The 26405-nt window shown below is 40.2% G+C and overlaps 1 protein-coding gene across 2 annotated transcripts in view; it reads right to left on the bottom strand.

Annotated features, from left to right (window-relative positions):
* The window catches only part of edar (ectodysplasin A receptor), a 42178-nt gene extending 24238 nt beyond the window's left edge, over positions 1-17940 (bottom strand). For both annotated transcript variants that reach the window (XM_061723778.1, XM_061723779.1), the window contains exons 1-3: positions 17755-17940; positions 5317-5382; positions 31-150 (exon numbers count right to left, since the gene is read on the bottom strand). In XM_061723778.1, the coding sequence (XP_061579762.1) occupies positions 31-150; positions 5317-5367 (171 nt within the window). In that variant the 5' untranslated portion in view covers positions 5368-5382; positions 17755-17940. The remainder of the gene's footprint in view (positions 1-30; positions 151-5316; positions 5383-17754) is intronic.
* Between the last annotated feature and the right edge of the window lie 8465 nt (positions 17941-26405).

Here is a 26405-nt window from a genome sequence, read left to right as displayed (position 1 = left end):
CAGTTTTCATGTGTGTGTGTGGACTCTCACCATATGCGGTTCTTGTCCTGGCTGGCACTGAGGACAGGCCTGGCAGCTGTCGCTGGTTTGGTTGAAGAACTCATACTCTCCACAGCTGGAATACTCTGCACCAGCAAGCATACAACACACCTGAAGGCACAGAGAGGCAGACGGGTGCAGAAGGCAGTGAGAGGCTGACACTTGTAACACTGAGAAACAACACTTGTGAAAACAAAATTGATACGCTCATACTAATGAAGTCCAAACTCCTGCTGCACAGCTGCCAGACTCCCAGCGAAGGCACCTCTATTATTTCCACCTGAAAGCTTCAGGTATGACTCTGAGGCTTAAATTTGCCTCCTAGCAGGTTAGACACCTGCTGAGAGGCACTTCCACATGACTTCCACTTGACTTCTGATCAGATCCAGATCAGTGCCTGATTTGATATGTTTTAAACAAACAATATCAAAAAATAAGTCATAAAAAGAATTGCAAATTTACAACATCTAACCTTTTTTAATGCAAAGAGATTATAGCATATCTATGGCTTGTTCAGGGGATGGATGGATGGATGGATGGATGGATGGATGGATGGATGGATGGATGGATGGATGGATGGATGGATGGAGCCTTCTCCAAGTTGGACATGCCAACCCTGTGGTGGAAACTCCTACCCTTTCAACTTGCCAACTTATCGTGGTGGAAAGGCTTACAAAACTGAATGATTCCTCGACCTATATTGTCCAGAACAGTTTCCCCTAGTAACGTTTCCCAAGGCAAATTGGTCCTAGGGTACAGGCCATGTAGTGGATATAGTACTTTTTTTCCTTTTTTATGTAATATAATCTTATGCTCTATGACACCCGAGACACCCGAGTCCCGATCTGATACTTTGGCTATGCACAGAAAACAAAAATAAAAAAAATAAAAAAATGTCCTTATTGCAAACACTAGAAGCTGCTGCAGTATTACATTCGCTGTCCAATTCGAAATATTTCCAAATTGCAGGCATTTATGAAATGCAGAGGAATCCACATAAACTTTGCTCGATATTTACGCCAGCCACTCTTCCCAACTCCTCCGTGAGGAAAGTAGCTATGGACGCAGAGAGGTGAACGTCTCCTGCTGTGACCGCAGCTGAGAGCAGCTGCTGCCGGAGGACTGAGCCGGAGTCATAGACAATAAATAAATCATGTATATAATTATTAATTAAATAATGTTATTTAGTGAAATAAAACATTTCTTTTTTTTAAATCTAATGATTTCCACCTGATCAGCCCCGATTTCCAAACACGATCGAGATATCACTAATAAATTCTTTAATACACTTTTTCAATTATTGTTTTCTATATAAGAACAATTTAATTTGGGTAAAAGTTGCTTTAAAAAAAAAGATTTGACATTTTTGCACTAATTCTGATATCATAGAACTGCTTTGCATAGGCCTGGTTCTGTATTACAAGTGACTGCATGGTCTCAGCAGCAGTTCACTATCTTCGAACGAAACTGTGAAACATTAAGGTCGTCGTGTAGAAAACCACGATGACCTTTTCCCAAAACTTTACAGACATGTAACTCCACTAGATGATTCATTTTCTTCTGTTATCTGTTTTACAACTAGACCAGGCAGCTAACAATCAGCAGTTTCACTTCAAATAGCATAAACCAAACAGAAAAGAGACAAAACAAATAATCCTGATTTATTTTCCCATGAAACGCAGATTAATGAAACTCATTGTCCTTTTGCAAGGGAGTTGCAAATCAGCACTGGTTGTGTGTTTGAGGGCTTGTTTTACCCCTGTCATGGAGACATCAGTGGGTTTCCACAATCAGATCTTGGCTATATGCCCCCCCACCCTCCCATAACAACAATCCCTGTGAAGACTGGATTAAAAAGTCGAATTAAACAGTTAAGTGCCCGGTAACATTAGGTTTGGGCCAGTTGGGGTTTTGGTTAGAGTTGGGGTATGTTTTCAGAAAATTAAGTTAATCTAATGCCCCCTGCAGTGATGGATACACGACTGAGCTTGTGCTTGTGTGTCTGTGCGTGCATGCCTGTGTTTGGTGTGGCATTGTATCATTGTGGCTTAATGTAATAGGTAGCAGCTGGTATTTATAGCTTCACCAACATATTTTGTCCTTTTCCAAGCAAACTAACTGCCTTTTAACAATCATCTCCTGTCCAGGAAATAATGGAAGGAAAATAAATGAGTGCGTGACTAAGTCTCTCCATCTTCTCTTTGTTGTTTTAATGTTTTTCATTTACGTACAGTCATGTGAAAAAGAAAACAACTTTCAATTTCAAGGTTTATGTATCAGGAGAAGATGAAACATCATCTGGTATTTAGCAGCTCTTAAAATGAGGTTCATACAACCTCAGATGAACAACACCACATGGGATATTAGTCTCTGATTTATTCAACTAAAACCAAAATGCAGAGGCAGGGATTTAACAGCTTGTAGAACCACCTCAATTTGAAATACCCATTCTCTAATATATTTTTGCTTGTCAGTGAAACTCTGAGTGATGGGTCAGTCAGTGTTCTGTATAGGTAAAGGTGGACAACTTTGTGATGTGTTGTGTATGACATTTTTGAATCATCTGCAGCTAAAATTCACCAAGACCCGGGAGATGTTGGTCAGCTTTAGGATGTTAAAGCCTCTGACCAAACCCTCCATGACCCCAGTTCCCAAAAAGTTGGATGCTGTGTAAAATGCTAATAAAAACTAGTGCGAGGATTTGCAAATCTCATGAACCCATATTTTATGTCACAATAAAACATAGAAAACACATCAAATGTGGCTCTCTAAAAGTGATGGCAGCCACACATCACAAAGATAAGGCATGGGCAACACGACTGCAAAAGTGAGTGGTACCTCATAGATAAACTTAAAGGAACATCTTGCAAGAAAACTAAGTTCAATGACAACATAGTCAGTGACAGGATTAGGTGTTAAAAACATATACAAACTGCAACGTCTGCTTTCTGAGGAAGCTTTGATCCTTCAGTGAGATTGCTAGTGTTATCCACTGTGATTTGCTGAAGTAGGGTTATCAGTGTCAGAGTTATCAGCATTTGAAAAGCTGCAAAAATCATTGTATGGAACCTGGAGATAGGGCTGTTCGATTAATCGATTTTAAATCATAATCGCGATTATGTAATTAGAACGATGTTAAAACGTGAAAATCGTAAAATCGATTTTTCACTTTTCTTTTGTTTTTTTTGTTTTTTACCTTGTCTGCACACATATTAATGATTGATACCATATTAATGATTGATGGAAATACCTCTCAATACCTGTGACAAGTGCCCCATCAGAGAGGCTCTTTAGTGTAGGAGGGGGCGTTGTAACATGCCACCGGGCATCCCTCAAGCCAGATGCGGTAGACCGGCTCGTGTTCCTTGCAAAAAACTTGCAAATGTGAATAGCAAATGTAATGACTGACATTACACACCTCTACCTCCTTCATGGGTTGCATTATTATTTAGCACGCAAAGACCCAGTTTAGTTTAATTAGAAAATGTCTTGTTTTATTTAATTGGAAATATAACTTACTGTATGTTTGCAAGTGCTGATTTGCTGATTTTTTTTCAGAGATAAAACTTTATATTTTATTATATTTTTTAAAACTTTTTTTCAACTTATTTTACAGAGTTTTGCACTTTATTCATTCATTTTTGGTTTAATAAGAGCAAAGTTTGCACTTAAAGCCCAATGGGGCAAATGTTCAATAAAAAAACTGCATATTTGAAATCATTTATTAGCCTTTTGTCAATTCACAAAATAATCGTAATCGAAAATCGGATTTTGAGAGAAAAAAATCGAGATTTTATTTTTGGGCAAAATCGAACAGCCCTACCTGGAGACATTTGAAGGACATGACATCACTGAACACACTGTTCTTCATCACGGGGAATCAATCCTACCTCACCTGCTCATTCTCAAACAGTCATGTAGCCTCTCTGTCATAAAGAGTGCTTCAGAAAATCTCCTTTAATGGTCCTCACTTTTGTGCAACAGCTCGAGTCAGTGTCGCAGGTTAACAAGCCACGTCTCCACATCTACTGTTAATAACATTCTATTAACAGGTGCTGCCATCTTGCTCTACTTCCTGTTAGTCCTATCTGTCTCTCATTTCATTGTGAAGGAACTTTTTCCCTCCCTTATTTACAACGTTGTTTCAGCTGTTTGACGTTTGTGTGAACTTGTGTATGCGCAGCTCTTTTTAAGTCCCACCACAGCCCAAACCGAAGCATTATGGGTAGACCTGATAAATGACTGTATTAAGCATGTGCAACATGGATGCAGAGGCCATCAGCCGGGTTTTAATCCCAACAGTGGGTTAAGTTCAACCACTATTGTCTTTCTGCCTTTCCGTATTTATTCCTCTTGCTTATTATACACAATTGATATGTATGTAAACATCCCGTTTTTTGTTTGCCTTTTTTTTTTTTGTTTAAATTCCGTTAAGAGTGAAAACCCACTGGAAACAAGTAGTTCCTGCAACAGATCCCCTAATGCTCTTCATTGATGGCATGTGAACACATACAAGGGTCACTTTGGGAATTAAGCAAGCAGTAACTGTCAATCAAATCAAAAGAGCTGTTTACTTCATTTGTCTTGCCGTATTCTTCCACAGCTGAAAAAATAAACTTCCTCCCTTAGCATTTCACCACACCAGCTATACACAGCCGGTTATGTCACAATCCTTTGGAAAGATGCAGCTTACATTTCCGCACATGAGGAACACATCCTGTGGGTTACACTTTATGAGTTAATCCAGTGCTCCAGTGTTGGCCCGCAGAGAGAGAGAGAGAGAGAGAGAGAGAGAGTGAAGAGAGGCAAGAGAGGGAGACCGGGAGGAAGAGGTGAAAGGCCTATTGGGAAGTCGGCCAGCGGGTGTCGACATCAAAACAAGCCAGGGATCTCAGATTATAAAGATATCTGCTCTCTCTGCTAAACTCTCGCTAATTGGTGCAAGTGCTGCAGAGTTGTGCAAGCTGCTGGAGCAGAGCAGCACAAAGTTTGGATGACGCCGTGCCAAGTGTGGAGAGTCGGCTGTGGTTGTGAACCATGCTGTCGGTCCCATAAGGGTTTCTCAGCCCAAGTTGCAGAAAGGCCACGCAAAAAAAAAGAGTAAGGAGGAAGTAAAGCGAAGGTGACATGATATAGATCGATACCCAAGTGGGACGTATGCAGGAAAGGAAACTGATTAGATGAAGTGTGCTGATGGAGGCAGGGGAAGAGGGAAAAAAAAGAAATGGATATTAATTCTAAATAATGGGAAACAAGCCAGGGTGAAAAAAAACTTACCAATAATGAGGACAAAATAACAAACTTCCTCTGACGTCGCCTCTCTGGCATCTTTGGGTCTTCTTCCTGGGGGAGCAGAAAGAGGCAACAACAACAGACGGTCACTCTTGTAATTCAAGTAAACATTTCCAGCATTCAGCCGCCTGTACCGAACTTCTGTTACAAATCAGTGAGGCCATGAATATGAGCATTCCTGCCAACAGTTGTGTTGTCAGTGGGAACGTCATGTGACTGTGTATGTATGTGTTTGTGTGTGTGTGGCCCTGATGAGTGCGGTGTCCTGTTAGCATCACGTCATTGCCAATAAACCAGTAATAGCCGTAGAACAGCCCACGGCATTCTTCTGACGCAGATGAGCACTTATCACCTCTGGCTAACCTCTGCTTCTGTCGACATTGCTGATATCACTCAGCATCATTTCAAAATATGCCTATCTCCTTTTTTTTTATGTCCGTTGCATTTGCCTGGCATTGGTAACTTGGGAACACAACCTCTTTTCTGCATTAAAATGGTGTCATCCAAGCAAGAACAAGTTAAAAAGCAATTAACAGTTGGCTTGGATGGTACTTCAGGTGCAGTGACTAGGATACTTGAAAGAACTTTCTGGAGTTAATGCATCCCTATTTTTATTATAAGATGGTTTTGAGTTTCAAGCATTTTTTGAGTTAGAATATAATATGTTTGCAACTAGGGCTGTTCGATTAATCAATTTTAAATCGTAATCGCGATTATGTAATTAGAACGATGTTAAAATGTGAAAATCGTAAAATCGATTTTTCACTTTTTTTTTTTTTTTTAACCTTGTCTGCACACATATTAATGATGGATACCATATTAATGATTGATGGAAATACCTCTCAATACCTGCGACAAGTGCCCCATCGGAGAGGCTCTTTAGTGTAGGAGGGGGCGTTGTAACATGCCACCGGGCATCCCTCAAGCCAGATGCGGTAGACCGGCTCGTGTTCCTTGCAAAAAACTTGCAAATGTGAATAGCAAATGTAATGACTGACATTACACACCTCTACCTCCTTCATGGGTTGCATTATTATTTAGCATGCAAAGACCCAGTTTAGTTTAATTAGAAAATGTCTTGTTTTATTTAATTGGAAATATAACTTACTGTATGTTTGCAAGTGCTGATTTTTTAAAACTTTTTTTCAACTTATTTTACAGAGTTTTGCACTTTATTCATTCATTTTTGGTTTAATAAGAGCAAAGTTTGCACTTAAAGCCCAATGGGGCAAATGTTCAATAAAAAAACAGCATATTTGAAATCATTTCTTTGCCTTTTGTCAATTCACAATATAATCGTAATCGTAATCGAAAATCGGATTTTGAGAGAAAAAAATCGAGATTTTATTTTTGGGCAAAATCGAACAGCCCTATTTGCAACAAAATGGCAGTAAATGTTAGAATAGGAATTACCATTGAAATAAAAATAAATGTACATTTTAAGTTTTGGACAAGACTAAAATGTAATTTCACTGACAAGCTAGAGTGGATAGGGTCCCTACAGGCAAAACAATGTCATTTTAACTTTGTATGTGTACAAAAAGTCCACAAAAAGGACTGTTTGTGTTGGGATCTCCGTCCACTTGGTGTACTCCATCCAGTATGTACAAATGGACCACCGATGTTGCACAAACTACCATCAATAGACGCAAAAGGACGACAGTTCACTAGATATTTATGACAAAATAGGGAAGTGTTAGTAGCAGAAGCTTTTAACACTCCTCTTTGATGTGGGTGTGCACCCATGGCTAAATAAATTGGCACATTTAAGTCAGGAAGAGCATCCGGCAGATGTCAAATCAATATGCTGAACACGATAATCCACAACTCTTTCATGAAAAAGCTGAGAAAAGTTGCTTTAGTCATTTTCCATACAGTTTCTATAGAATATGGCTTCTTTTTGTCGCCCCCTAGTGGCCCTTAGACAGAAAGCTAATTCTATGGCTCTCCACAACCGCTTGATTTCGACAACAGCTATTTATAAATCACCCCGAGGCATCCTTAACCCTGCAGACACAAATAACGCAAACACAAAACCTGTGGTGCTCAACTAGAGAGAGCTTATTTTGAACAGACAACTTTTACTAATTTCATATCAGACCCTTCAGTGTTGTGATTTTATTTTATGAATATATAGCATATTTCTGTTCAGGATAATTGATTCCAGTTTAAATTATGGGACAATATCCAGACTTAAATGTTGGAACCTTTCTAAAGCTTAGAGTGTCACCACTTTCGAATCCCTCATCAAAATCATCTCACATTGTTCCCTGATACCCTTTTAAGTGCAGATAAATTTAGCTGGCACACCATGAAGCACTAGTTATCATCACCCATGGATCTAATTTCTGTTTAACCTGTGCCGCACGGTTTTTTGCTTGCCAAAACTCAGAAAACAGGGACTGACACTTGGGTCTTAAAGTGCATTATTGTTTTCACTCATGTACCCTTAGGTCTAATCAGTTCACGTCGACAGCTGAACTCTCAATCCATCTGAAGTTGTTGAGAGCATCAAAGTGTGTGTTTGAGACACAAAAAGGAAGAAGCAATAATTATCTGCAATCTGAGGTCAAAATCTGTCTGTCTGGCTCCAAACTTCGGATTTCACTCTTCCATGTCGCATACTTCAGTAGAAAACAAACCCTCTGATCTTCAGTGATGGCTAATTCCCCAACCCCAGGGGTTTGATCTTGCTTAATTACAGCCTCCGCATACACACACACACACACACGCAAACACACACACGCACACAGATAAACATTAACACATAGATATATGGCCTAGTAATGCACACTGTGTTGGTTTTTGAGGGAAAAATAGGCTTAATTGTGTAAAACTTTGTGGTAAGACCTGATGTTCAGTGTGTGTGTGTGTGTGTGTGTGTGTGTGTGTGTGTGTGTGTGTGTGTGTGTGTGTGTCACTGCCGAACAGATAAAAGGGTAGATGGTGTCCTTTTTTTTTCCAATTCAGGAAATGAACAACTGCCAAATGGCTATGGACCCCCTCAAGGCTGCTCATTATGGGGTTAAAGTGATGCACACACAAACGCATGCACACACATACACTCGTACTGCTGCGTTTGAAGACTCGTGGTGTCTTCTGACAGTCCGCTTTACCGCTTTCAACCCTGTCGATCTAACCTCGGCTCTCTCTGTTGGGACAGGCCTAAGATAAAAGTAAACCTGAGACTTTAGGCCCTCCAGGGCATTAATCTTCTAACGATTGTATAATGGCTGATAAATAAACCTCCTGTCTCTAGCTGTGTCTTTATCCAGCAGAACGTATGCTCTTTGTAGTGGCACCACCAGAACGCCGCGAGTGGACTGGGCAGCTCCCAGTGCGTATGCTGGTTTAAGTTTTTGTGACATATGCTAGACTGGATGACTGTTGTTTGGTTTTTTTAATCTTCCTTTATTTGCTCCGTCATTATACTGCATCTGTCTTTCCTTTGGCTGAATTCAAAAGTGTTTGGGTCAGTGGAAGTAATTCAATATGAAACACCAGGGAGCAAATAGAAAAATACATGTTACTCAAATTCATGCAACACAAGTCAACAAGACCTAAAAAGAAAGATAATCTTATCTCTGTTGCTGGTGCAACGGTAATGCCATAACATAGTGCATGTTCTGTGGATTCCACCAGAATATGATAGTTTGGAGACTCTGCAGGTGACAGGGGAGGTCGGCCTATGGAAATTCCCACAGATAAACACAAAACAGCGACTGTGTTCCTCCTGGAAAGGGTTTACTCCATGTTTCCTTCTGAAAATCAAAGAACACTTTCTTAATAGCTTCCTCTCTTCTCCATCTGAAACCCAGAGCAGACCAACCACAGCTTCTAATGAAGGTTCATTTGAATGTATACCATCGGAATGGATTCAAATAGCCCCCTCTACTCTAACGTAGAAAGAGTTTGCAGGGCTATTCCTTTTAAATTACGTAATAGGGCTCTGATTGCATTCACTCAACTAAATCCTGACAAAATGTAAAGAATTATCTTCAGCAACAATAGGAACATTAATAATGCCCATAGTAGATGCCACACATTGGTCCAGCCATCCATTTGCTTTCATCCTGAAATTCTAAATTATTTACAGTGACTTTTTTTTTTTTTTTAATTTTCTCTCTCTTTCTCTGTAACTCTGACTAATTTGATCAATTTCTCTGGGAACAAAAAAAAATTCCTTCTGCGTCTTGCTACTGTGACAACATGATGTTAAAGATGAATTGTGTGGGGAAATAGCTTTTAATCATCACCATTTAACTTAGCAAAGGACATCCATTATAGGGTCTGATAATGACTTGCTCGATTAAGTATTAGGCCAATTAGTGGCCTGGGAACCCAGCCAAGATGCAAAGCAAAGTAGACAGCTAGGAATGGAGTTAGAGTATGGTTTGTGGTCTCTTGAAAAGCACTTAATTTCTGATGATAATCACATTACCAGGATATAGATTCAAGGCCTTTTGTCATTCTGGTTTTTGGTCTATCTCAAAGGAGAAGTCTGTTTTCTATTGAAAACATTCTCCTTTTTTTTGTTCCTCCTGTTTTTTCCTTTTCAACAGACGTTCTTTCCTGTGTTCACATCTAGCATTTAAAATGAGCCGTAATTTTATTCTAACGGCTTTGATATGCTGTTAATGTACAGGCTAGCCGATGATTTACAGGATTAACCAGTCAATGTATATTTAAGTACGTTAATGACTGCCAAAGTGTCAAAATCATAACATTAATCATCAAGATGGGAATTTGACTGTAAAATATTATAGCTTTTATGGATGAGAATTGGTTCGGGTTAAGGAGTGCTTGGGATGTGTTCATCCAGAAAAATAAAGTGATGAAACCCATCATATCCAGCACAGGAAGGATTGACAGAAGGATATTGATTTTTTTTTTTTTTTACAAAAGAACGCTAAGATAAGAGTCTAAGCCCGACATAAACATAATCTTACAACTGTCCAAACCAGGCCCATAAACATGTAAATCAGAGTTTACAGCATAACAATGTCATTGGTTTATCCTATTAAAGACCAGGGGGTTCATGTAACACTACTGCATATGCTCCAAAACAGACTATCTGATAGAGATATCATGAGATGAGATAGATGAGATATCTGTACGCCACATCTCAAGCAGAAGATGGTATTTGAAAGGCAGTCGGGAGATGTTAGTCCTTCCAGCGTGTCCAGGATGCATAGAAAACCTCGCCAGGCAACGTTCAGATGCCTCATCATCCTCATCAGATGCTCGAGCCACCTCATCTGCCCCTCCCAGATGACCAAGCTTCTCACCCTGTCTCTTAGGGAGAGCCCTGACACCCTGTGGGGGAAACTCATTTCGCTTGTTTCCGCATTCACAGTCACCACTCCCAGCTCGTGACCATAGGTGAGCGTAGGAACATAGACGACAGACGATGCCTTTTTTGCATCACTGTGGATGCTTCACCGATCCATCCCTCAATGTCCCACTGCATTCTTCCGTCACTCATGAACAAGACCCCGAGATACTTGAACTCTTCCACTTGGGGCAGGATCTGATTCCTGACCCAGAGAAGACACCCCATCCTTTTCTTCTCAAAGCACCTTTATTAATTCAACAATTCTGTTGAATTTTATTCAACAGAAGTAGGTCCGGGATATCACAGCCATCCCTTAGCTACTAAATGCATTGATAAATTGGGGCCATTAGAAAATAGACATAAAGTTCCTTAGGGAACAAGCTAACAATAAGGCAGTTTCCCAAATGTAATTGGTGCAACTGACTGCACTCACCACCACTTGCACCTCTGTTTTCTATTTGATGCCTATAGGAAAACAGGTTTACATCTCAAAGGGGACTCGGCATGAAACAAACATGGCCAAGAGATGAACTGAAGTGTATGTTGACAAAGTTGTGTTGAGCAGAGAAGCTTTTACTGCCATAGTCTCACTACTCTGTTCAGTTTAGTGCAATGAAAAAACCTCAACAATAGGCATAATCATTTACTTGAGCTTCTGAGCTTCTTGAGCTCTACGGCCTTTACATTCAAACACATCATGACAGGGATTGTGCATTTCACAAAGTTAAGAAAATGGCCAATCTTCTGTCATTCAAAATGCCCAGGTTCTCTTTTTTGTTCTGATGTGAGATGTTAGGCAGGAATTTGCTGCTGGCACTTTGTCTCCCTGTGATTTGCACGCAGCTGGAGAGTAAATACAGGGGTGGTGGTGGTGGTGGTGACAGGGCTGTCAATCACATCAGACCAACCGCTTTCACCTAATGGTGCTCACTGATTGCAAAAGGACCCAAAGACAGATAGGGTCTGTGTGTGTTTCTGCAAATGCACCCTCTGCCTTTGAAAGTTTCTATCGGCCCTGCAGGAAGTATAGATCACTGAACAAAGTAGCCACCGAAGCTCACTTATGAGAAAGTAAATGAGCTGGAAATAAATACATCTGATTTGGTACGTGATTACTGTGTAAGTTTGATGTGTAAATACACCCTTAATTAAAAGAGATTTCCAACTTTGGAGACAGACTCAAACCTCAGACAACAGCTGGCCCCGCTCGCCTGGCTAAATATCAATTTCCTCCAATGCCATCAACCTCCATCACCGTGGTTTATCGGAGGGAAATATATTTTCACGGGAGTGTCAAAACATGCTTTGGTGCAACTTGAATTTCCACCAACAAATAAGTAGAGAATTTCACCGCTGATAACAGAAGTGCCGGAAATACAAAATGCTCCCACGCACACTTGATGTAAACAGAAACACGTTATTCCTTCACCAGATAATGTTGAGTACTTTTTAACAAAAAAGAAAACCACCTCCATTAATTGTCATGCTCACTGTGATATATGCGTCTTTGCATATTTGTGTGATGCTTTTTCATCTCTCTTCATCTTTTGATTGGTTTAATTACAGAGTTACTGTCAGCTTCCCACACGGTGCGCAAGAAAAACAAACTCAGGGCCCATAAAAAAAAGGTTAGCAAATGCCTTCACACACACACACACACACACACACTTTTTCTCATTTCACACACCTATGGAAGTTGGAGTCAGTCAGCAGTCTCTTTGATTCTCTGCCTGCCGGTGATCTGTCTTTCATCGTCTTCTTTCCTTGATCCCTTGTTCCCCTCCTTAGCTTTGCTGGAGCAGAACGTCTCTCTCCCTGTCTTTGCGTCTGTCTCTGTTTATTTTGCACTGACTGTAGGTTGGAAGCTTAATCTGTAACCTGGAACTCATCAGCATGTATTATTCCTTCTCTCTGGCTCGCACCTACCTTACGATAAAGTACGGTAGTTGGAAAGCGATGCAGAGTTCTCAACAAAAATGTCTCATTTCATTAACATCAAATATACATTTAGTGCTGTCCGTCATACCTTAGCACCAAGTGGCAACCATCTAACTCCTGCCTTGAAGTCAGCCCAGATGGAACAAAAATTCCACTTCATGGACTCACCACTAGGGGCTGGCTCCAAAAACAAGCCGATCTCCAGTTACTGTCACCTGATAAAGTCCAATTTTGCAACAGAAATAAACATATTTGCAGCCAGAATTTTTTTTCAAAAGAACATTTTGTCTCCACAGCTCAATTTCAGATCCATGAGGGGTGGTGATTTTTATTTTATTTTTTTAACCACACCAAGTGAGTTTGATTTTGATTTTGATTTGATTTGATATGTTTATTTGGTCACGTTGTAGAAGTCAGTAGTCAATACAAAGTTTTTTGCATGTAGATCAAGCAAGGACCAAAAGGTGTAGACTGAAGCCAAAGCTTATTTTGTCTACCCTTTTTACACAATGTCAACGTCCCACTATAATGCAAGATTTGAAAAAACAAAACAAAATAACTACATGAAAAAAAGAAATATATATATATATATATATATATATATATATATATATATATATATATATATATATATTAGAGAAAGAAAGAAACAAAGTAAATAAATACGAAAAAAAAAAAATTTGCTCAAACTGGCCTATCTCGGCTTAACAGCATCAAGATGTTCATATTTACACACGTGCATACATTCCAACTTTCCAACTACCGTGCATTGCTGTGCATACATACATACATATATATGCACTTATTTATACCTGTATACACATACATACATTTTTTAGTTTATATGAAGCAATACATTAATTTAGAATATCAGACAGACTTGTGATTTGCCATGGGCTCAGATAATGGCTAGCCATATAACATCCTCATCAGTTAGAGTCATGCTTCGCAGTTAGCAACCAATCGTAAGGTTGTAATCCAGCTTCCCCTGAACACAGCAGCCATTTCTGATTTTTCCACCAAAAAGACATTTGAAATGTGATATTCCAGTGTAAACATTCACTTATATGTTCAGAATGGATCGTCTGAAGAAGCTGGTAGCTTTGCTTGAGAAAAGGTGGGCGGGTTTCAGCTGACTTCCCCGGCCTATTGGTCCAACATGGCGACAGGGACTACGAACAAAATTAAAAAGCTGGGAAACTGTTCTTTGGGAAACATATGGGTCCAGTAGTTTCACAGTCTATGGTTCCTTAGCTGTTGTTGATATGTGGTAAATACCACCTAGAGTTAGTATTGGTAACAATGGCTCACAGTGGCAACAGCTTGTCTTACTGTTAGAAAAGGTATAATAAAGTTTCATTCATTTTCAATCATTTTAAGGTGAAATTATCAATAAAATCCAGATCTCATATATGAATACCACAATACTACTACTGTTTTGATAAAATACAGACCATAAAAATTAACTCAACAAAATCGCTGACTTTCTGTCAAGCTTCCTAGCAGCAACTCAAGCAATCACAACTACAACACATCCCATTTGTAGGCATATGTACACTGTAGGGAAAGAAATGTTGATTATGTTCCAAAAACTGTCTACTTCCTATTTCAAACGACATTGATCTTCACTCAAAGTGCATCCTCACCTCCGGGGTCAATTAACTTTCTCCCATCTTTATCTTGCACTGTAAACTTCACAAAGTTTACAGTGCAAAGCTGTAGCATGAAAAGGAAGTGCAGTGGGTTGGAATGGAAGGGCTGACTCCACCCCGTAAACTTGGATACAATGAACACATTTCTAAAGAAATTGTCATTTAGGATGTGCTTTAACTGTATCTCTGTTTTTTGTATCATGTCACAGAATGAGATGCTCAGTTTTTGTCAAGTGCATTTACAAATGCATAAATAGTAAACGCATGGTGATAAACACATTTGCATGAGTCTCCTTTAAGTCATCTGAGCAGGAGGGAGTCATGACGGGTGTGCATGCAAAGCAACGGTCTCACCTGGTGTCATTGCAGTTCATCAGAGACATCCCAGCTGTCAAGAACAGCATCATTGGGATGATGTACAACATTTCTCTCTGACACATACAGAATCTGCACAGGTGCCCAAACTGGATCTTTCAGAGTGAGCAACAGATTCACCTCAGTGCCAACAAGCACATGACTGTTTTAACTTTGTCTAAAGGCACAAACTCCCCTGGCACTCAATATGAGAAGCATAACTCCAAGTTCCAGTTTTTCCAAAATGGGAAGTTAGATGTAAACAGCTCCGATCCTATTGCTAGCAGCGTGGCAGTCCTCTGAGGATGACACACAGAACCGGACATACCGTCAGTAACCAATCTATTTTCTCTACATCCGTTTTTAATTGACAGTTTATGTTTGCAGCTACTTAATTGTAGAGTCTGCACTCTGCATGGGGGGGATGACAGTGATGAAATTGAAACCTGTGATTAGAAAACTGCTTTTACACAGCGTTGCTGAACTCATTGCACAAAAACGTAAATATAATGATTTAGAGTAAATTGTTGTCCACTACCCTCCTTCCAGCTACAGCCTCCTCTCTCTCAGTGACAGGGATTAAAGATGGATTAGTGGCCCAGCTGAAGAAATGCAATTGTCATATGAAGCCGTTTTTAATTAATGTAAGTAGACGTACATCAATTTAGAGAATATTTAAATCATGATGCAGAATTAAGATCAGAGATTCTTTCGCAGTATTCTTGTAAATAGCTCCAAAATGAATCAAGTGATGACAGAGAATGAAATTAGGAAAACAGCATTCATCTCACTCTCAACAATCAAAACCCCACTAATCTCCAAATGCATGTTTTGTTTGTTTTTTTTAATATTCACTCTCTCTCAGACTGCCAGTGTTTTCAAGACCTGTAAATTTGCAACATGCCAAACACTCTATACTTTGCTCCGTGTGTTTTAAGACCACATTGAATAAAAAGCCAAGTTTCACCCTCATCAGCATATCACGTTGTATTTTTTTATGTAGCTACTATAAGAAGGCCAAGACACTAATTTGACTATCCAGACCACATTGGATCTAGCACTGTCAGCCTCAGGTTCAGAAAGCCAGACGTTCAACAAAATAAAACAATCCCTTCAACATGCAGGGAGGATATCTTTTGCAATAAGACACAACAAAAGCAGCGTGTTATTAGCCGACGGTAACGTACTGAAGCTGTAGTGTGAAGAGTCCCTGAGCAGAGTCGAGGGTGAATAACCGGAGCCAGGTGTTAAAACGGCTGCACATGTTAAATGAGCTAAACAAGTACGGCTACATTTAAGCTCCTATAAACTGAAACAGGAATATTTCAATTGAAAACAGTTCAAACTTTGTGATTCTAAATCACTGATACATTTTTTTTCTCCATTGGTTGCGTAATAAATATCCAATATGGTCTTTAAGAGCACCTCAGCCGCAGTATGCTACCCGGTGGCAATCTATTTATTTAGGTGCTTCATGCCCAATTTCTGATGATAATGTAAGCAAACCCCAAGTTCCATTAAAATGTCACTTTGTAGAAATGTTACACTCCACATTTAATCAATCTGCCAAGTAAAAAAAAAAAAAGAAGCTAAACATAAAACAACATGTAAAGTCACTGGAGCTCCTGCACACGGCTCTAGCGCTGAGCCTCCATCAAACCGGAACAGAAGCAGTAAATTATTCCACCGAACAATATAATGAGTTGAAATAACTTCACTTTCATAAGTAAACTCCATATGACATGTTAAACTGAAATTACCTCTTAGATGTGAGCAGTGTTACGAAAACAAGGCCCCCTGAGCTCTATAAATTTCTCCACAGGGGTAACGGATACCCTGTGTTGGATTAAAATCAGCTGCGATCCACCATAAATCTCAATGTTAACTTCTACAAGAAGCCTTTCTCCTTCCTGATATCAATCCAAAACAAATAGAGGGAATTGTGTGAATTCCAACAACGCGAAAGCCTTTAGTGACAGTGAGTAAACAATTTGTCCGTTCACTTCAGTCTAGTGTGGGATGATCATGGCTACAGGCAAAGGCTTTGTTAGCTTTTTCTACCTTCATCCCTTTAATCCCCCAGAAACCATATTAGCGTCTTTTGAAGACGAGCTGCACGCCCTCCCGTTTCTTCTCTGTGTCTCCTTTGACTTTCTACCTGCTCACATGAAAGATTCTGCGGCGGCGGTGATGGGCCGCGCAGGTTCTGCAGGGGGAGTCAAGAGAGAGACGGAGGATAGAGACAGATTGATTTCCACCTCCAGCAGCTTCAGTTCAAAGCCAGCCAGCAGACTTCAGAGGAGCGGCAGGACCCGGCATGTCCCCCCAGCCCCGGCCCTCTTGTCTGTCTGCGGGCAGGACTTCCCCCCCGGGGGCCGGGACAGGCAGGCGGCACCAAGAAAACAATTATGCAAACAGAGGAGTGAGGCGTGCAAGGGTCACAAGTGCACACTTTGTCAAAGTGTCACACACAGACCAACATTTCCATGTGGACTGTTGGAGATTTAAAAACACCATTGAAAAACCCAACTTAGACCATAACCATCCCAAAACCAAGAGTCAGTAGGTCTGTGTGCGTAGGATTCTAAATCCCAGCCTTGTCACAAAGTTCGTGAGGCCTGCAGTGTAAAGCCAGTGATGTGAAAACGATTCTAGCACCTTAGGCTTGAACCTTTGCTCCAACATGCAGTCCAATTCACAAACTTGGGGATACCTGCACCACCTGACTCTTCAAAGATTTATGTCTTATAAATGACATTCATGAAAATGCAAAAGAGAACTGATCTTATGCAGTGTACAACAAGCCTGTCAGAGTTTCACATTTTAAATGGACAGATTAGTTTGAATTTGCCCACCCCGTGTTCAAATAAATGTTGAAATATTGGTTATGAGTTTTCCGTTTATTTGAATCTCCAATGCATATTTTGACTCGCAGTAATCAAATACTGTGATCTGTTTGTATTTGGTGCATCAGCAGTTATTTCTCCCAATTAAAACGCTTAAAAATTCGTGCTTTATTTTACTATGAGGTAATATTACAGTAAAACGCGTCTGTCTGTCTGTCTGTCTAAAAAGAGCTGCTCAGGAATTTCCCCGGAGTCTTGCAGCAATCCGTCCCTGCATTCCTGAGAGCGGCGCGCTTACCTGCAGCTCGGGGAGGTGTGAGGCTGCTCTGCTTTCTCCGGCTGCCCCCGGTGGGATCAGCTGGCGGCCGGACGGGTCCCGGTGGGCGCTGATCAGGGTGACTGGCGGGGTCGCTGGAGCATCGCCCACGGACTGGCTGTCTCGAGAAGTTTCACGCAGCTCCAGTTGTGTCTCAGCCTGCACTTTGCTGCATGTCGGCGTGTCTGCAGGCTCCGCCTTGATAGGGAAAAAAGTGAGTTTGTGGCTTTTCTCCGCCCTGAAAGAGAAAGCGATTAACGTGCCCCAGGTAGAGCGACTGTCAGGGGCGCAAGTAACGCGCTCCGGGCTGCGACTCGAGACTGCCATCTAGTGGCGGCGGCCTGTAGTGGCAGGGATTCCGAATCGGAGGCGCTGCTGAGGTAAGGTAGGAGTTGAGAAAAAGTCATTAGACGGTAAAGTTAGGTTATGAAAAAGAATAGGAAAAAAAGAATCATCAAAATGGAAAGAGGAACTGAAAGTGAGATTGTGAGAGAGGTGGAAAAAAGGTGGAAAAAATAGGAAAGACCAGGAAGAGAAGATGGTAAACGAGATGTGATGAATCTGGAGGATAAAGTAAAGAACAGAAAAGAGGAGTGAAAAGGAAAAGCGGGGAAAGGATCAAAGAGATGAACGTTCAAAAAATGTGTTTTTATTTTAACTCTACTTTACAATGTTTTGAAATATTTGAAGATAAAAATAAGTAGCCCAAAGATATTCATACACTGAAAAAAATAAATCTTATGCGCATGTAAATATAACATATTTAAATCTGTGATATTAACAATTAAAAATGAAGTTTGTTGCTTACATGAATACATCTAGTTTTTAACTTAATCTGCATTTGTTCAAAAAACAAGACATTGTGCATTTTTTCCTTAACAAGCAGTATTTATGTAATCCCAGGCAATCTTTTCATTTACACACAAACAACAAGCAATGATCTTGTTGTATTTACTTTTCCTTTAACAATTTTAATCTATTGGGCAGATTGACCAACTTTTAGATGAAACATGCTTTAATTGTTTAAGTAGAACACCACAGTAAAAAAATATCTTGCTTAATCTACTTTTAAAAAATTAGGGCAACTTTTTCGCGTGAGATTTTTATGTAGATCAAGAAAGACTGTTCTTTGTATAAACTACTCAATTCCCTCTGTTTCATGGAAATGACACTATGAAGAAGTGTTTATGGTTTTAGTGTTTAGTTTTATTTGGTTCCAAAAGACCAAAGGCCAGGCTCTATGAAGCTAAACTGAGATATGCAATTATAAGCCCTCTCACAATCAATAATCACTTGTTGTAATGTTTGTGACTTGCAACTGGCAAGTTTCTTCTTGGATCATCAATTTAAGAATGGAAAATGAAGCTCTCCTGACCTTGAGCTCTTTGAGTTTCTTCTGCAACTTTTAAATTAGATTGAGATCTTGGCTCTAAGAGAGCTGCTCCATAACCTTGATTTGATATCTTTCAACGAGTTTTGGATCGATTTAGATCTATATTTTGGGTCCCAGTGGACACCTAGAGCTAGACTGGCAGCAGATTTATTTACTTTATTCATCAGAATGCCAACACAATCCTCTTTTCCATAATTTAATGCACACACAAGGTTCACTGTGCCTGAAGCACCAAAACAGTCCCACAGCATGATGCTGCCACCACCATGTTTCACAGTGATTTTGTTTTTTCTTTTAAGGTTGAAGGCTTCTTTCTGTTTTCACTTAACAAAGGCAGCATCCACCAGCCCATTCAGCTCAAGTATGACAGTATAGCACATACTTCCAAAACTCATCTCCATGTTTCAGATGGACGGGCAAACTTCAACCTGGCTTTGATGTTCTGCTGCTTGAGCGATAACCTCTTTTATGAACAATGACCTCAGAGACCGAACTGATGACGAGCCCTCACAAGATTCCAGTTCAGCCAAAGTCAGACATTTAGACATTTTTGCAAACTTCTGGGACTACGTTTGAGCATCTCAGTATTCACAATAACTTTCTTCATTATTTTTTGTATTTAAATATATGCAGTCAAATATTTATTCTGCATTCAAAAGTGAACCTAGTAAAAGCCTTCATGTTGAGGAATGTTTGCTTTGTTTTATTTATTAAGCTTTATTTAACCGGGGAAAGAGACTCTTGAGATTTAAAATCTATTTAATATGTTTTACAAAGTAAAGCTTTAGAAATAATAGATTCATCTGTCCGTCCATCCATCCATCCATCCATCCATCCATCCGTCACTATTTTAAGAAGCCATTGTTCCTTGAGAGATAATAATTTTGACCTTAAGTGTAAAGTAATCTGACCAAACATGTAAATGGGCAACCTCAGGAAAACAAATAAAACACACACATACGTGTGTGTGTGTGTGCGTCCGTGGTCCGTGCATGTGCGTATTTGTTAAGATGTGTTTCAATTGGTGTTTCAGCACTTTAAACATGTTCCCCTGCTGCGCAAATAGAGGACATCAATTAGAGCGAGTTAGTCTGTGAAGCAGCTGACTGGTGCCTGGTGTCTGAGTTGGACTAAATCTTGGACTTTGTTCTTCCTCTCCTCCTCCTCCTCCTTCTCCTCTCCCTTTCCGCTGCTTCCTCTTTTCTCAGCCACAGGAAGAATGAGATAAAAGAGGGGCTTTGAAGACACTGGGAGTCCTGTAATTATTTACTTGTCCTTTCTGTTTCTGTTTCTTGTTCTCGTCCTTCAGCTCTATTTTTAAAGCTTTTTCTTATCTTCACAACTTTTTTTTTCCTTTTCTCCGTTCTGTGTTCAGTCTTCAGCTCATGCTCCATCTTTTTCTCTTCTTTTCCTTCTCTCTAACTTGCTGCCCCCCCCCCCCCCCCCCATAGAGTTTTATTGATGTGAATCCAGGACTTCCTGACTGAAAGGAGGATGAGAGAAGAGATTAAATGAGAAGTGAGGATAAGGAAAGGATGAGGAGAGGATAACATGAAGTGTGATGAGTTCTGCTGAGAGAATGATGGAACCTCCATCGCAGAGAGCAAAAACACATATTAAGTGAAATTCTTATTTATTATGATGGAAGGTGTACAAAAAAATCCTCCAATGAATCCCTAAGGTCAAGTAGGAAATAACAAGAATGTCCATAGTTAACAAATATACAATAAAAGAAAAAAAATTACTGTAAATCAGCTGATATGTACATTGGAAATCAATCATGTGAAATTTGACATGGAAAAAGCAGATGAAAAACAAATACAGCAATTCTTACATTTGCTTTGACCTCTGGTGCGTTAAAGACGGTGTGAACCAAAGGTGGGTAATGTTTTTTCATGTAGGCGTCATTTCACTCGTTAATATACATCATTTGTTGCATTTGTCAAGTACTGCGATGTGGAGTTACATTCACAAAGATCACAAAGAATTAGTATTTCAGATCTGCTCTTGGAAGAAATAGACGCCATCTGCTCCAGACCAAAGACAGGCTTCATGATGGTGATGTTGTATCAGTGCCCTTGGTAAAGTTTGTACAGTATACGCTTCTGTGATGGAATTATTAACGTACACTGAGAATTTGGACCAAAATAGGCTGCCGTCAAGACGCTGTCTTCCTCATCGCATCCATGCATTTTTTTAACACGAACCAAAACCACTTTCTGGACAAATGACAAAAGTCTGACTAAGAAAGAAGAGATGCTCAAGCAGTTGAGCGGTGTGACATTTGAGTGGGGGAGCCTGCTATAAATCAGCATCTCAGTAGAGCTAAGATCAGTTCTTTAACTAGGCCGTATTTGAACTCTCCGTGTCTTTTTTTGAGCCGTACCTTGATATTTTGGTCTATTGTCATGTTGGTCTAAAATTTTTGTCAAGAACCCTGTGATGCGATATTGAATTCATGCTGGACTCTGTGATAGTGAGGATACCAGTCTCCGTTTAAATATCTACGACTCAGTGCTTTAAAGTTGTTATTATTCTCTTCCGCTCAGATTATGTCTTCGGTTTACACCACACATGGCCCCTGTTCCTGTTTTCATTTCATTTAAATTCAGATTCATCTGTCCAAAGCTCATTCTAATGGAAGCTCTGGTCTTTGTCTCCGTCTTCTCTGATTTCCCCCATTGCACCTCTCATGGAGATCAAACGTTTAAAGCCTCTTTCTGATGGTAAATGAATGTAGTCTGCATCTCAATGTAGCAAAAGATAATAAATAATAACAATGCATTCTATTCGCAAGGCACTCTTCATCCAAAAATCTCAGAGTGCCACAGTACATAGTTAAAACTAACAGTAATAACTCATAAAACTCAACTCAAAAACACCTTCCTGAATAAAAAGGTTTTTAGGCCAGTCTTAAAAGAGTCCAGTGTCTCTGCTGCCCTTCTGTAAAAGCCTTCTGTAGGTTCAGTAATTATGTTCTCTGCTTGTTGGAAACTTCTTTTATCACCTTGTGGTCCAGAACTTGGGCTGAACTTGCAGGGAGAACCTGAGCTGGCCATGTTGGTAGCTGTTTTAAATGTTCTTAGCTTTTAGATAATAACAGTTTGTTGCTACGTTGATCCTATGATTCAGTAGCTTTGAGAACAACGTATTGTTAGAGCAACTAAAAATAATAAGTTTCTGTATTACATTATGAGTGTGTCACGTCACTCTGAAGCCATTTTCTTTTAAGAGACAAGAAGGTTTTTCATGGCAGGTGCTCCAAACAAGTACCCTAGAAATGTACACACACCACATGCAAGTTTAAGTTTGTGGATGGTCTAGCTACAGTACCATCCGCTGGAGCTCATTAACTAACCACGCTGCAAAGTCTTGGGGAGCCAATCAAATCAGTCTATCCTTGTAGAGAGAGTCTGTGTGTGGGCTTAACACGATGACAACAGACCAGCGACGTAATCTGGATGTAAACCGTGTAGATGGCTGCTACTGAGGATTAATGGCTTTTTGAATTGGATTTGGCATTGACAGTTAAAGATTCAGACTTTTTCATCAAAAATGTATTTTTTTTTTTTTTTTTCACTGTTTTACTGTATCAATTTATAACACAACAGGATCACATGATGGAAAAACATATCAGTGACCTGTCAAAAATCTTCAAATTCTGCTTCAGCATTTTGGCTCCACTTTTGTTAAATAAATAATGACCCAATACATCATGTGTTGTTTGGGGGGTAAGGTCCCAATAATCTATAATGCCCTTATCCATGACACCTTACAGTCTTTTACATGACAGGACTTCTCCACTCAGAGACCTAAAATGCGAAGAAAGAAACCAAACAGACTAAGCAGTTAGAGATCCTGTTGGTATCTTGCTGCCTTGCACATTATAGCAGTGAGCCAACCTCCAGCAGACTTTATGACCTTGTTATTACCCCTGCAAGTCTCCACCTTCAATACACCGTCTGTGAGACCACACACACACATAGATACACACAGGCCTTTAACTACCCTTCAACGTGGAAGCAAAGAACTGGTAACCATGGAAACAGCCATGTCAGCTAACCTACTTTTGTATGAATGAGGGATATCGGCTGATGAGAGGCAGAGACAAATGTTTGGTACCTGGAGATGATGCACCACAGCTCTCATCATTGCTCACACACATAAATACATGTAATATATTCATGTTTATTATAGGACTGCGCACCTTTTGTGTCAGCTGAATAACGTATTGTCGAAGAAGATGAGTAGTGAGCATATGAATGTAAATTAAGCTGAAGAATGTTTAACACAATTCTGATTTATTTTCACAGTGCATCATTAAGATTTCCAAGAAAAGTGCATTCATTTGCCGTGTAACCGCACAGTAGTTGAAAAAGAAATTGATTTTGCTGCAGTGTACAATGCAACACAATTTCCAGCCAAGCTCTAATAGCTCATGGGACTGTAGCTGACTTTCTCGCAAAGCCTTGAGCAATCTGGATACTAATCACTAACCCTCAGGCCTTAGGAAGACAGAAAAAACATCTTAATACCAAAAGTTTAAGAACTTGAGCCAGCATGGATGGTGTGATGCACTGTTTTACATAACGATGTTATCAATGTAGGCCATATTATGTTATACAATACCGAGTAGAACCAAGAGAATTCTTTTAACTTATTTTTATTTATTTTATTTTATTAAACTGCTGCAAGTAAAGCTCCAGCATGGACAGTGATTTTATGATACTTGAACACAATGATCCCTCCAAAATGACACCTCAAACAACCCTTTCATCAGGGAAAAGAAAAAGGAAGAAAAAGTGAATAATCCCGGTTGGCATGTCTGCTGGTTTGACAGCATCCACCTTTGCTGTTATGGAAATCGCTGCCTCCCACAGGGAACGCTGGCTACTCTGCTGAAGGGATTTTCATCCAGTAATCATTCCTGTCAGGTTCTCCCTCAAGTTCTTCTCCAATACTGAACCACTGAGTGTGGGAAATTGTATTGAGCAATTGAAACACATTGACCGTGAGATATGAGTGGGTACGATAATGAGAAAGAAAGAGACACGTGCCCATGAATGCTGCGGGTCTTATGTGCCAGGGAGGCGTTCAAAATTAGGGCATGACCACAACAACCATTCACACGTTTTAGTAGCTAAATTACTGTTTCAGTGAATATTCAACCCCCATGGATATATGGGGGAGAAAAGCAAGAACCAGTCAGGTTATGTTCAAATCAACCCACTACTGATGCAAAACACTTTACCCTGATTTTGTTTTCCCCACATTTATGAGGAAAGACACCTTTGTTTTCTTTCGACTCAGGGGTCAATTACGACCTGCTTCCTAAGAAAACAAAACATCCAAATACGCATAATTATCACCAAAGCTTTCACTCATGCAGCAAGCGTAAAATAGCACAATACTGTTGTGTTAAAAAGAAATAAGACTTGTGATAATGATGCAAAAATGAATCGCAGATAAAATGATACAACAGTCTCTGTGTTGACTAATCAACATGCACGCTCTCCTCTCTAATTGCATTGCTACACAGTCCACCCTGAGCCTTTCAACGTGGGTGGTAAATAATGGGCCCACCCCTCAACCTGGATGGCGTCACTGAAAGTCACACACAAACACACACGCAGCCATACACAAATCCCTCTCTGCCCCCTCTACACGTGGGACGGGAGCAGGTCTGAACAGGTGGACGAGCAAAGCAAGGTTCAGCTCTGATCGCTGGAAAAACAGCACGCGCATTCCCATCTGCAACACTTCAGAGGACATTACTTTGATTCGTCTGCCAACAATCCTTGGCTAATCCTCATTCATAGAGCAGCTTCCACTTAACTGTCAGGAAAAACCAAACCATTACTGTAATGGTTTATTCTGCGTGGACTTACAAATGGTGAATAGTCTGACTGGATTTATACGTCTTTTTCTCTTTGCGTGTGTTTTTGCTGTGTTTTTGCACCACAAATTGTTATGGAAATGAAGACAACAAGAGTTAAGGCGACGAGCCTTGTTGTTTGAATATCAAGCACAGATATGTCGGCCAACAGTACTTTGATGGAGGGGTCAGAGTCTGCCTGTGGCTAAAGTCATGAACAAAGAGTATCAAACAAAAATAATAGGCCTGGGTTTTTATTTGCTGCTTATTACTTATTCATCAAAGAGTGAAAGATTGTGATAACATGATGACAAAGTCAGAGCTGGGTGTACTGCACATATGACAACTCAGCAGTGATTAGAAGCATGACGAGACGTTTCTAGTGCAAAAAAGAGTCACATCCACTTATGCAGCACTTACTAATCTACACCTGTTTTTTTCTGTGTATCTCTTTTATTGTCACACAAACACTCACACAGTGATGAAGGCATTACCCCTTGGCATTGTTGGTTTCAGCATCTTCACCAAGGACACTTTAACCAGGGACTGAATCACCAAACAAACCATTATAGTCACACCTACAGGCAGTTAAGACTCATCATTTAACCTGATACATATATTTCTATGAGGTTACAGTGTTATCCGCCACACCACTGCCATTACGGTAATTTGTGATTCTATATGCCTTAGGTCTGTGTACGTGCGTGTGGATGTGTACATGGTTGTTTGCAGTAGTGTAGTGCAGGGTGTTTGAAGGTATACTTATTTTTCAGTCAGCATCGTATACACCCCCTTCTAAATCCCCTCTGATACATATTATTCAGTGGTGCTTGCAAACCGAACTGCCCACTTTTCTTTCGCGGGGGAGTGAGGGCATGAGCCACCCGAAGCTGCCTATAATTTTCTGTTGGTACCCTTGCCTTTATTGATTAGATTGGTTAGGTTTAGGCATAAACACTGATGAGCCAATCACAGGCAGAGTCATGCCTGGGAACAGAAATATTGCCTACCAATAATTTTGTTAGTTTCCTTTAAATTATTTGCCTTTATAATTCGTGATGGGATGAAGCAAGCTATTCATCCAAATATTTCCTAACAACCAGCAGATCAGCTAATGTTATCGATGCTACGGCGCTGCTGTCAGCCGGCAGCTTCGTTAACATTAGTCCAGGCCGAACGCCACCCATCCTCCACCCCGTAGCAGAGGATACGGGGGGTGAAGGAGGTGCTGCCTCTTTGTTCACAGCCAAAGGTGCTGGTACAGTGTCAGATGAAGATGTCAACTATTGGTGGTTGGGCCCCCCTCTTTTTTTAAATGGCTGGATCTTGTAAATTAAAAATAAGAACCTGTCTGGGGTGGGCTTG

The sequence above is a fragment of the Cololabis saira genome, chromosome 6 (genome assembly GCF_033807715.1).
Source record: "Cololabis saira isolate AMF1-May2022 chromosome 6, fColSai1.1, whole genome shotgun sequence".
Lineage (NCBI taxonomy): Eukaryota > Metazoa > Chordata > Actinopteri > Beloniformes > Belonidae > Cololabis > Cololabis saira.
Note: the sequence above shows the minus strand (reverse complement) of the source record. Positions and strands in the feature narration are given on the sequence as shown.